Genomic DNA, 12,544 nt, shown 5'->3' with positions numbered 1-12,544 from the left:
CTGCCCGGGCATCAGCTCTTCCACGAGGGGCTGCAGCCCAACGCTGGGCCCCTCGGGGCCGGGGCAGCCAGCACGTGAAGGGAATTAAACAGGAACACACCATTTGGAAAGAAGTTTTAGTGAGGGCGCCGGAGCTGCCGCCCACATCCTCCCGGCACTAGTGAGGAGACAGGCCGTCCTGCGGGGACCTCGGTGGGCTTGGGGCGCCATGCGGTCCAGCGAAGAGGCACTGTAGCTTGGGCTGCAGGTCATTCCACACCTTGCTCATCTGGAGGAGGAAGGGGAAGCGCGGGGTGAGGAGATGGAGGCCGCCTGTGGCCTGACGCACCAGCTCTCTCCTCCTAAAATGCTCACGGAGAGAGGAGACGCCCGTGCAGCCACGCCAGCGCATGTGTCACCTCCCCCAGAGCTCCCAGAGTGGGGGCGGGCCGGCCTTCCCACCCGCATCGCGGCCCAGCGCTCCGAACACCCCTCCACAGACCAGCCCAGGTAAGGGCAGACCTGCAACCAGAGGTCATGGTGGCCATGCCACCACCCCTGCACGGGGACAGAAAGGCACGGGTCTGCTCGACGTAACAAATGTTATCACGGGGTTGCTCCCTCTGACAGGTCTGCAGGTCCGGCCTTCTGGGCGGCTCAGAGGCCAAGACAACGTCCACCAGAGGAACACAGAGATGGGCAAAGCGAGAGCAGGGCGGCCGCCACCACAGCTCCCGGCCCCAGGCGTCTGCGAGGAAGGAGGCTGAGCAGCGAGGCCCGTGTCCGAGGCCAGCACTGGGGCAGCGGGGCTCGCATCACAACAGGAAGCAGCGTGGCCCTGGGAACGTGCGGCGGGAGCAGAGCCTAGTCCCCGAGTTTCGAGACCGGGGCACTCACGAGTCACCCGCAGCGGAGAAATCCAGGATCGCGTCAGGAAATGTCCCCACTGGCCGCCCGGACCTGCCCGTGAGGTCTCACCAGCGTACAGCCCTACCTCCCCCAGCGCTGCTGCTGCCTTGGCCACACCTGCAGGTTCTACACTGTGCCCGAGGGCACCCTGGGCACCCCAGAGAACTCCAGGGGCACCACGAACTATGAGAAACGCTCAAGGGAAACTCAGCATTTGTCACAGGCTACGTGGACCACTGCTCTGACGCTGTCTGGAGCTAAGAACGTAAGAAACAGAACCATTAAAACGGTACTTTGGCCTCGGGCTGCCGTGAAAAGTCACTGAGGCACTAAGAGAAAGTAAAGGAACTTCTGTCTCAGGCGGGCAACATTTCTCACTCGTGCCCGACTCCCCTGGCGTCCCACTGAAAGCACAGACCCTTGAGTCCCGGGCCCAGCGGTTCTGAAAGCAAGTCTGAGAGGCACCCGTACACTAACCACACGCTGACCAGACCCTCCAGACCGCTCTGGCCCGGCCACCTCCCGCCTGCATGCACCATCTCATGTCTTCTACCCCTGAATCCGCACACCCAGCCACCGCCCGGCACCTTTCCGAACTACAGGTCTGAGCTCCCTCCACGCGCTGCTCACAAAAGCCTCCCTGGCCCTCCGGGCAGGGTCGCCAGCTTCCCAGACTGCACCCCAGCCCACCCCTGGGGCCCCGCGTGGGACCCGTCCCCTCCAGCTGGCCGACCTGTCGGGATCTCCCACTCCTTTGGTGTCAGGGACGGCTGCGGGGCAGGTGTGTGCCCAGCACAGCCACAGGACCTGGCACGGAACGACGACCAAGCAGTCCACTTCCACCAAATCCCCGAGCTGGTCTCGGAAGGCTGCAAGGGTCATATTCTACGCCACTTGCCAGGTGGGGAAACTGGCGCAGAGCTTAAACAACCCAACCAAGGCCGTTCAGAGCTCAGAACTGGTGCACAGCTGGAAGCTGAGACAGCTAGGATGTGAGGTTCAGAGAGTCTGAGCCTACGCTACCTCCCCGCCCCCCGCCTGCGTATCAAAGAGCTAGACGCGGCGCCCGGCAGGTGTGTCCCTCACAGGAGGTGCCGGCGCCCCCAGAGCCGAGAAGGAGCCCAGGGTGGAGGGCGTCAGGGAGAAGGAGGGCGTCAGCTATCATGAGGCCAGCGAACGCAGAACCGGGCAGGGACCTTGCAAGTGTCCCTTCAGCCCTGGCCGCACACATCCCAGGCTGCACCTGGGGGCAACGGGCGAAGAGCCACACCCAAGCCAGAGCCGCAGCTGAGCCCGGCCGTCCACGCAGTCCGCGGGGCCCCCGGCCCGTCACGGCGCCTCTCAAGGGCTCAGCAGGGTTTGCACAGAAATATCCCCATCTGCGGTCCCCCTGCACCTCCTCACACCGACACCCGCTGTCTGCTCTCATTCCTGGGGGTTCCATGTGCTTTGCCTCTGACCTCTGTCTGGAACTCCTCCAGAAGCGAAGAAATTCTTCCTTTACGGTCCTGCTCTGCTCTCCCACCACCCCGCCTCCCGGGAGCCACAAGGACAACATCAGGAGTATCATCGGCTGCAACGGGACGAGCAGATTTGGACGGAATGGTTCCAAGTCCTAGCTCACCCACTGCACTCATTTCCTAAGTAACTCTTCAAGGTCAGCCGCAGGGCTGCCGGACCTTCAAGGGCTGCTGCAGGACGAAGGGCGCTGGCCCGGACGGCCAGGTGTGTGTGGGGGACCCACCTCCTTGTGCCCTTGGATCTGGGAGCTGACGAAGGCCCCGAGGATGTGGGAGGTAAGGGGCAGGTAGACGTGGACCAGCTGCGTCTCCTGGTGCAGGCAGTACAGGGAGAAGTAGTTGCGAAGCTCCATCGTCTGGATCACGTTCTCCTGCTGCAGAGCACAGAGCCCCTCGCGACTGGCCCGGCACACGGTGGGAAGCAGGAGCGCCAGGGCCCACACCCCGCCCCTCCTGAGCCCAGGGACAGGCCCCCCCTCCGTGCAACACATCGGTCACACCGGCTCCGTCAGCTGGTGCCCGGGCGTCAGCGTCCCAGCAGCTCAGGGAGCCGGGGAGGACGGCCCAGGGCCCGGCAGCAGGTGTGGGAAGGTACCCTCAGGCCCGCCCACCGCCCCGCAGGTGGGCCCAGGCCGCCCGGCCCACCTCCACGATGCGGGACTCCAGCTGCTCCACAGACTCGGGCTCGCGGTTCTGCACGGCGGCGCTCATCAGCTGCCTCTTCATCAGGCTGTACTTGTGCAGCGCCCGCTGGTGCTTGTGCAGCACGCCCTTCTCGTGCCGCTCACACAGGTCCTGCCGGGAGGACGCGGCACGTCAGCCCAGGAGGCGGGAGACACAGACGGCACCCGCTGCGCGGCCTCCACGCCTGGGGGCGAGGACGGCGTTTCCTGCTTAGAAACAGCTCACACGCACCCCGCTCATTCCACTCTCGGTGTTGGTGGAAGGGAGCGTCCAGCTGGGCCACCCGGGGCGAGCTGTGAGGGGGTCACGGTGCAGATCAGCAGCACCAGAAACCCACGGGGAAACGACCAGCGCAGAGCGGGGACAGCCCTGGACCTCACACGCAGTGCTGACCGACCTCCAGAAGCCAGTGCCCCCCAGCAGCAACGTCAGTCTCCTAAAGGCCGACGCGCTGGCGTTTCCCCGGGGCCCTAACGTGACCCCGATCGCGATTCCTGGGGGAATACTAGCCACGGAGTCACAGGGATGCAACTCCACTCACTGGCTGCTGCCCCACCCAGTAGAGGAACCCCTTCTAGAACCTTCCCCACCGGCGCTGGGCCAGCTCCCCCTGAGCTCAGCCCAAAGGATCCTCAGGGCTCACAGACGATCCATCCCGCCACCGATGGCTGGAAGGCCGCCCGCCCCGAGCTGAGGCCTGACTTCCCAGAACCTCCACACCCTAGAAGAGGCGGCTCCCAGCGGGCCAGCCCCTCGTGTGTTTATAAAGAGCGATGGCAGTCACACTCACACTCACGCGCACGCGCCCCTCGCTCTCACATCGGGGAAGCCAGAGGCCTGCCCACAGCACCCTGCAGGACGCACACCCCCCTCCCCCGGGAGCCTGCAGGAGGCCCATCTGCACCCCGCAGCCCTGGCTTCAGGCTCTTTTTCCACGTCCCCCAGAGTCACACCCTTGAAAGGGCACAGCAGCCTTCTCAACAGCTCTGTCCCTGACCAGGCAGCAGCTGAGACTCACTTTATAGGACTGGAGCAAATCCAGGAAGAGGTTCAGTTTCTCCACCACGTCGTTCTCCTCCTGTTTGCCCTGGAAAACACACTGCAGGTGGGCCAACACCGACCGAGCACACAGGACCCAGAGCCAGGGGTGCACACCCACCGCGGGCCTGGGCTGGCTCGGCCCCCAGCACCGCGGGCCAGCTGTGCAGGGGGCCCCGTCCACACGACAGCCCGCCAACGTGAGGCCGTAGCCTCAGAACCCGCAGGTGGACAAGAACAAGGGCCGGGCGCCCTGTGCCCACCTCGCATCCGCTCGCCTCCCCACCCGCCGCAGACAGCGGGGCTGGGTTTAAACGGGGGAGCAAGTGGGAGGGATGCTCCGGGGACAAGGGGAATCGCTGCAGCTCCAACGAAGGGGAGAGAAGCGCGGCCTGCGAGGGGCCGAGGGGAGGGTCTGCGGCTACGGGACTGAATCTGAAGATTTGGGGGGGCGCGGACCCCACACACACCTCTGCACCCAGGTTGACACGGGGGGCCCCACGGCGTCATGGGAGGGGGCTGTTCGCCGACTGGGCGTCCTGGTAACGACGGGGTGAAGCCCCGCTCCCGGAGTCACCCACCGCACCCACGAGGCGTGTAGCCCAGCGCCGCTCGCACGGACGAGCCACGTCCACACGGCCAACGGGCACCGATGCTCAGAGCCGCTCCCGGGCAGGAGGAGTCAGTGCCAAAGCCCTGGGCTGGGCTGCTCTGGGCTCAGAGTTGGTGGCTGGAGACGAGGGAGGGCAGCATGAGGGAGAAGCGCGGTCTCTCCACCTCCTGCTCCAGGCACAGCAAACACGGGCCTGCAGGCCACCACGCACCCTCCCCCCGTCGCCACAGCAACGGTCAGGCTACGGTGGTTTCCAGGGAACCCCCCATGCTAGCTCTGTGGTCCCAGCCACGTGTGCTGGGGGGCTCTCGCACCCTCACATCCCTCAGCCACCAATACACGTCAAGTCCCTTTTCCGGGTGCACTGAGCACCTCTCCCAAGTGCAGCACTGGCTCCTCCGGGAAACCAAGCCCCTTCTAAAACCTCTAGAGCTCCAGCCACGGCAGAGAATGAAAAGTTCACCCCATAAACCCCATAAACCACATCAGACGTGGTATGAGGAGGGTGCAGGCAGAAGAAATGAAGAGAAGTCCAAGACCGATGGGGACACAAGCGCTGGACGGGAGCTGGGGGCTTCCACCCAAGCTGCAGCACCAGCTCAGGGGACCCTGGGCCCTCGGGCCCGCTGAGCCCAGAGGTTCCCAGCCATTCAATCCCGCACCCACAGTCAAGGTTCCAGCCAGTAAGGTGACAGGAAAATAACAGGCATGTTGCAGGTTTTTCCAACTCAGAAAGGGAAATACCAGATGGCCACAGGTGCCCTGTCCCTCCTGACTGGGCAGGGGACACAGGAGAACAGAGGTTCCTCCCCGGGTGTGTAGCAGGGGGACTCCTGCGTGTGTCATTTGCTCCCATTTCTGCTCTGATGCCGTGCAAGGCCCTAACCAGCAGTGCGTGTGCCTTTACAGAAAGCACAGGCCCCGGCACCGAGGAAGAAACAGCCCCACTGTGAGTCCCACTTGTCTGGCTGGAAGACAGTTATCAGGTCTCCTACCAGGTCTGGGGAGAATAAAACCGTGATACCTAAAAACGGAATTAGAACTAGCCTTCTGATATCTTCACTTGCACAGCAAGAGTGAAGTGGAACCCTAGCTCTGACAGATGAAAGTCCTGACAGGCCATTTGATCCAGTTTCGTGTTAAAACTGTATTGATGGGGGGCTTCCGTGGTGGCGCAGTGGTTGAGAGTCCGCTCGCCGATGCAGGGGACACGGTCCGGGAAGATCCCACATGCCGCGGAGCGGCTGGGCCCGTGAGCCATGGCCGCTGAGCCTGCGCGTCCGGAGCCTGTGCTCCGCAACGGGAGAGGCCACGGCAGTGAGAGGCCCGCATACCACCAAAAAAAAAACAAAAAAAAAAACTGTATTAATTTCACTTCAACATAGAAACCACCAAGAGCAATGAGGGATATTCAGGAAACAGCACCACACAGACATGACATTGCAAAGCAGCATTTGTGAGGAACCTCAGAGGCAGGAGGAACTTCAAACCGCACCACGTCAGAAGCCTGACGCCCGTCTCCCCTCGTCAGGGCAGAAGCAGCATCCAAGTCTGAATCAGAAAAGATGCTGGAAATGATCGAGTTGGGGCTCCCACCCCGCTCTGCACCCCCTCCAGGTTACCTGTCCAGGAGGGAGCTGTGGGCCCAGGGCCTGGGTCCCAGCAACAGAACAGCTTCGTGTGTATGTTTTACGACTCAGCTCTGAGTACAGGGCCAAGGGTTAAACAAAAAGCTGTTAATGATCTAGGCCAGCTCCCTTGTTTCTAATCACAGAGAAAAGTACCCAGGCACCAAAGCAGCCCGAGCGAGGTCCCAGCACAAGACACAGGCCAGCACAAAGCAGGCTGCCCGAGCTCGCCCGCCTCTCTACCCAGCCAGTCCTCTGACACCATGTTCTTGGTCCCCAACCCCACCCCGCCCGCCATGGAAACGTGGGCTCCTCTCACCTGGAGATGGACTGGGCCCCGGTGCCAATTCCGTGCGACGCTCAGTGTCTGGAAGACACACTCAGGCACGGGGACCACAGGGGAAGAACACCCAGCACTTTCCACGCCAGGAACGTGGTCAGATTCCCTTTTCATCACTTAGAGCTGTCCTGGCACCTGAGCGTCCCACCTGGAGCCTGACAACCCCCCAGACCCCCCCGCTGCTGTGGTTCCATGACTCGCTACTAAGGAGCCTTGAGCCCCAGCCGGGTAGCAAGGCCTCCACTTCAATGCATTTAAAACCAGCTACCGGCCGCCTAAAGCCCACTTCCCCAAGCACCAGGAAGCAAACTCTCACCCTCCAAATCATGTAACGGTTTTATAGCAAAAAAGCTCCCCGATGAACATTCCCCTCAGATGGTAAACACTGTATCTGCTAATTAACCCCAACGACAAGACTGCAGATTTCCACAAACACCTGCCCACAGAGCAGAAGCATTTCCTGAGGTAAGCTGGGTGTCTAGGGCGAGACATGGGGGGAGCCTCTGGGGGTGCTGGGAGCTTGGCTGTCCTGAGCTTTCAAGTGGCCAAATGCTGCTTGGCTACGACAGCACCATGGGAGCAACCTGGGTCCACCCGGAACACCCTGGCAAGTGCAAGGTTACATCTCCAGGGACACAGCACATCTCATCTCAGCAAGGGCAGATCTCAGAGACCAGAACCCAATCTGTCCACGTCATCAGCGACTCTCTCAAGAGCGTAAGGGACTCACAGGGAGCCCCACCCGGAGCAGACAGGGACGCGCCCCTCCGACCCGAGAACTGCTGCCACTCACTCAGGACTCAACCGTGACGTCCATCTGAGAAGGAGACGCTCCCGCACACCGCGGCACAGAGCGTTCTCCAAAACAAGCACCTCGGAGAACAAACCCACTCACCTGCTGTGCAGCCTTGTCGGCGAGCAGTGCAAATTCAACGGACAGGCCTTTCAGCGCCTGTTTGAGGGACCCCCACGTGCTACTGTTCAGAGTGGCCCAGGAGGGGAGCGGGGTCGTGTCAGACCCTAAAGCACTGAGGAGAAAGGACACACACAGGGGAAGAGACACTCAGGCCTGGAAGCTGGGCGGGCAGCCCACCCGACGCCCCCCTCTGCCCAACAGCACACCACCCCAGGGTGGCCGCCCTGCACATCTCCCAACCGAGACCCCTGCTACGCGAAGCACGGGAGTGCTGGGAGTCGGTCAGAAAGGCAGGGTCTCGATCCACCAAGACCTGGAGCCGACTGTCGGTGAGACCCGAGGGAACGTGTGCACAGCAGGGTCGAGGCACACAGTTCTGGGGGCAGCTGCAGAGGCCAGCATCCTGGCTCAGGCCCGGCCCCTCCTCCAGAGGAGGGAGGGTGACCAGCCGAGCACGGCCCTTCCCGGATCGGATGGACCTTTTCTCAGGTCTGATCCTGGCAACGGGGGGAGCCCCTACATCTGGGAACCCCGGTGCTCTGCCTACTCTCTCCATCTCTCTTCTTTCTTCTAAATGCGATCTCGTCTCCCCAGCCCTTTCCTTCCCCTTTGGGGTAGAACGAGTCAGAACGAGAGTCATTACGGTAAACACGCTTTCTGCTCCAAAGGCTAGAGACCCCGCCCCACACAACTGGCCCCACGGAGCCCACCAGGGTCACCTGCCTCAGCTCCTTCCCGAAGATGAGGAGGTCAGCAGCATTGTCGATGGTCCGCGACACCATCCGCTCGGCCCTGTCGCGGAGCTTGTAGAAGCTGTTGTAGATGTTGCGAATCAGCTCCCGGCTGATGGCGAACTGAGTCTGGATGTCGGCTGGGAGGAAGTCCTGACGGGGGAGGAGGGAGGAGACTGCATCACCAGACGTGAAAACCTTCCAGAAAAGATGACCAGCAGGAGGGGAAGCAACTCCGTCGACCGAGCAGGTAAGCGAGCCCAGACCGCCGGGCCAGGTCACGCAGCGCCCAGCCCAGGAGCCCACTTCGTTCTCCAGCGCCCGCCCTGGACCCCCTTCTCGTCCAAAAGAGACACAGAAACCAACACTACACGCACACCACAAAAAAGACGATCTGCAAACTCGACACGATGAACGTGCGGTCCTGACTCTGCACGAGGGCCCGGCCTCTGCATTTCCTCATTTATTCCCGAAGGGTAACTCTTCACCAGCTTTACTAGTACCTACCCATTAATAGTAACTAATGTTAACTACACAATGCTTAGGAAATAAAATGAAGGTGAGGGAGTCTGTATTTTTGTACGGAGAAGTAGTTTAAGAAGAAATAACAAAAAAAAAAGGTACCAAATAGCTACTTTCATCCTTTTGAGAAAGAGACCAGATTAACTAAATTTAAAAATAAACCAGAGCAACAATCAATCCCCTGAAATCCGAAAAGCTGATGACCGAGCACCCACCCATCTGATCACGAAATGCCTGAGGCCACGGCACGAGGGGCCGGCGGGCCCTGTGGTCGGAGAGCGCTCAGTCACACCTGGGCCCCTCTGCCTAGGCGTTTGGGACCTTGCAGATGGCAGCCTCTCCCTCTGTTTCCTCGTCTGTAAAATGGGCGTGACACCCACTGGGTTTCAGATCAACTGAAACAAGGGTCAAGGGAGAAAACCACGCGACCCGTCTTAGCACGATGTCTGGCGCACAGTAGAGGCAAAACAACCGTCACTAACTGCTCACGTGATTACTGCTCTGGGGGAAGGGATCATCAAAATCAAAAGGTACCTTGGCCCGAGCAGCCAGCTTACAATTCATGAACTCGTCTCCCACGCACTGAGCGCACTCCTTCAACTTGTTCTGCACATCCTGCAAAAGCGAGAGAGAAACACTTGACCCTCAACCAGCCACAGAACCAGAGGCGTGAGACCAACCGAGCCACCAGAAAGCAGGGTCTCCACGTGTTGGCCTTTTTTTTTGGGGGGGGGGATGCACTGGGTCTTCATTGCTGCACACGGGCTTTCTCTAGTTGCAGCAAGCAGGGGTTACTCTTCGTTGCGGTGCGCGGGCGTCTCATTGCAGTGGCTTCTCTTGCTGTGGAGCACGGGCTCTAGGTGCACGGGCTTCAGTAGTTATGGCTCGTGGTCTCAGTAGTTGTGGTTCACGGGCTCTAGAGCGCAGGCTCAGCAGTTGTGGCACTCGGGCTTACCTGCTCCGTGGCATGTGACATCTTCCCGGGCCAGGGCTTGAACCCGTGTCCCCTGCATTGGCAGGCGGATTCGTAACCACCGCGCCACCAGGGAAGCCCTCCGTGTGTTTGCTTTAACGTAAGTATTCTGTAATCTCTTCCTGTCTCCTGTTCCATTTGTTTCCCATTGGCCTTAACCTTTGGGGTGGTCGGTCTTCCAGGGGCAGGAAAGCTCGACCTCGTGACAGGACTGCAAACTCCAGCTCTGGAGTGGAGCTCTCTCTCCAGAAAAACGGAAACTCCACCTCCAGACCAGGGACATGAGTACTTGGGACAGATGTCGGAGTCACTAGATCCTGGAAGGTCCCACGTGGGGCACAGAGACAGGGACTGAAGTCTCCTTCCTTCCTATGATCAGACCCATGGGGTCCAGGCCCCCAGAGCCCTGGGAGAGCTGATGGCAGAGAAAGGGCAGCACTTGGTGTCCCGAGCCCTGGCTCTGAGCTCTGCCCTCTTGAAGGGAGGCTCCCTGGCAAAGACGAGCCCCACAGAGAGCCACGGAGGATACAGGCAGAGACCCTAACGCACAGCTGTGTGTGGGTGAAGGAATCGTAACATCTCAGAGATGCCTTGAAGAGCATCTGTCCCAATTCCCTCATTTTACCAAGAAGCAAATGGTGCTGGGAGGCCCAGGGACAGGCACCTCTGGAGCCTGACGCCACTCGGCTTCTGCAGCAGCTCGCCCTCCCACCACCCTCCCTCTGCCTGGAGCTGAGCGTAGCTCCCGCGTCCCACCACATCCCTCTGCTGTGGTAAAGATCCCAGGTCTACAGAAGCCTGTCCAGCCCCAGGGTTCGAAAGACCCGCCCTCCCAGCTCCAGCTCAAGGGCAGAAGGCCGCAGCATGCATTCCCTGGATGTCTGGACCGGGTCCCATAAAAGGGGCAGACCGACAGGCCCCCCGGGCATCGCAGAGTGAAAGGCCACAGTGTCTCTGGGGTCAAAGGCCCCTTTGGCCTCCAGGGAGAGAGAGGTAAAGGAGGCGGCCAGGCTCGTGTGGAATCCACCTCTGCATCTCTGTGCCCGCCTCTTCCCGCGGCCGGTGAGGGCACGTCTGTCCCACCGCAGGCCACGTGGGGCGTCCCTGCTGGGGCCCCCTCCGCCCACCCCAACAAGGAGAGGGTCCCTCGGGGAAGCCTCCCCGCCTCCGAAGAGCTCAGCCCTGGGCACACGGGGCCGTCCGGGCGGCACGTCGTCGGGCTGTGCCTCGGCGTCCTGACGGCAGCCTGGAGGACGGCGCTGCTGCTCCAACGTCGCGCCGGAGCCAAGGCCCGCACAGAGCTCACTCCCCAGGACACACGTCCACCCTGGAGCTCGGCCGGGGAGGCTCAGCGGGCGCTCCCCGCGGCACCGAGCTCAACCCAGCCTTCCCTTTGTTTTATTTTTTTATTTTGGCCGCACCGCACAGCATACAGGATCCTGGTTCCCCGACCGGGGACGGAACCTGCTCTCCTGCGGTGGAAGGGCGGAGCCTCACCCACTGGACTGCCAGGGAAGTCCTCAGCCTTCTTTCTGAAGTAAATGCACATTCCCATCTGGAGTCGCCAGCCTGCCTGTCAACCCTCCAAACCACAGAGGCTCCTGTTCAGCTTCAAACCCTCAGAGACTGCGCTGCAAAGCCACCCCTTCCACACAAAACCCTGCGACGTCGGAACCGGGATGCCTCTTAGAATCGTGCTCAACCTGTTACCTTGGGAGAATATAAGTCATATCTGTGTTTGTCCCATGGAACTAGATTCTGTCATGGCCCCCAAACAAGGGGATTAAGGGGAGAGCACGAAACAAAAGCAAATTTAAGAATGAAAATAAGTGGGACTGCTGTGGGCCTGGCTTGGATCCCTGGTCGGGGAACTAGGACCGCACAAGCTGTGCGGCGCGGCCGAAAAAAAAAAGAATGAAAATAAGACCCGGGGAGCCTCAGGCCGCCGCACGCGGACAGCTGTGCGGCAGGTACTCACGGGGCCACTGAAGGACAGGAAGAGCTTGAGAACAACGTCCTCGGAGAAGGGCGGGTGCCGGGCCACCAGGTTGATGAAGCGCTTCAGTGCTCTCCTCCGGGCCTCGATGAACTCCCTGTCGGCTGGACGCAGAACACGGAGTGACCACACAGAGCGACCTCGCTCTCAGTGCCCAGTGCCTCCCACGCAGAGAGCTCTCCGAGCCACAGGGCCAGCCGGGGGCACTGGACACGGACCACAGGCTGCAGAAGGCGCACCAGACCCCCAGCTCCGCGCCCTGCCGCCTACGGACACGCCCGGTCCGGGATCTGCCGAGGAAAACCACACAGCCCGCTGGTCTTACTCAATGGCATTGGACCCCTCACTGTGATCCCTTTCTACTGCTGCTCTCTATGAACAAGCGGGTTTTCCTGAACTCATATATTAATTTGACCCAGTTTTCCTGTTCACATCACTCATTACTCACTCTCCAATTGTGAACTGCTTTCGTTTGGGTTACGTATTTTCACTCCAAGGGCAAAAAAAGTCCAAGTGTACAATGATGCACTGAGTATTTAAAGCTGACCACAAATAAAAATGGGATTCAAAGTATTATTTTTAAATTATTGAAAAAAAGCTGGAAGAGGATCTCCCCCCTCGAGGCCACCAGGACCCCGTCCATTGAAGGCCACATTTTCCCTAAGGCTGAGTCACACGACCAAGCATTGCACGAC

At 60.7% G+C, this 12,544-nt stretch overlaps 1 protein-coding gene across 2 annotated transcripts in view; it reads right to left on the bottom strand.

Annotated features, from left to right (window-relative positions):
• Positions 1-102: 102 nt before the first annotated feature.
• SNX8 (sorting nexin 8) overlaps positions 103-12,544 on the bottom strand; it is a 39,095-nt gene continuing 26,653 nt past the window's right edge. For both annotated transcript variants that reach the window (XM_004268978.4, XM_049699978.1), the window contains exons 4-11: positions 11,832-11,953; positions 9,415-9,495; positions 8,351-8,511; positions 7,607-7,739; positions 4,111-4,179; positions 3,054-3,203; positions 2,633-2,782; positions 103-268 (exon numbers count right to left, since the gene is read on the bottom strand). In XM_004268978.4, coding sequence (XP_004269026.3) covers positions 158-268; positions 2,633-2,782; positions 3,054-3,203; positions 4,111-4,179; positions 7,607-7,739; positions 8,351-8,511; positions 9,415-9,495; positions 11,832-11,953 — 977 coding nt within the window. In that variant the 3' untranslated portion in view covers positions 103-157. The remainder of the gene's footprint in view (positions 269-2,632; positions 2,783-3,053; positions 3,204-4,110; positions 4,180-7,606; positions 7,740-8,350; positions 8,512-9,414; positions 9,496-11,831; positions 11,954-12,544) is intronic.

This window comes from Orcinus orca, chromosome 16, assembly GCF_937001465.1.
Source record: "Orcinus orca chromosome 16, mOrcOrc1.1, whole genome shotgun sequence".
Taxonomy (NCBI): domain Eukaryota; kingdom Metazoa; phylum Chordata; class Mammalia; order Artiodactyla; family Delphinidae; genus Orcinus; species Orcinus orca.
This window is presented reverse-complemented; position numbering and strand designations above follow the sequence as displayed.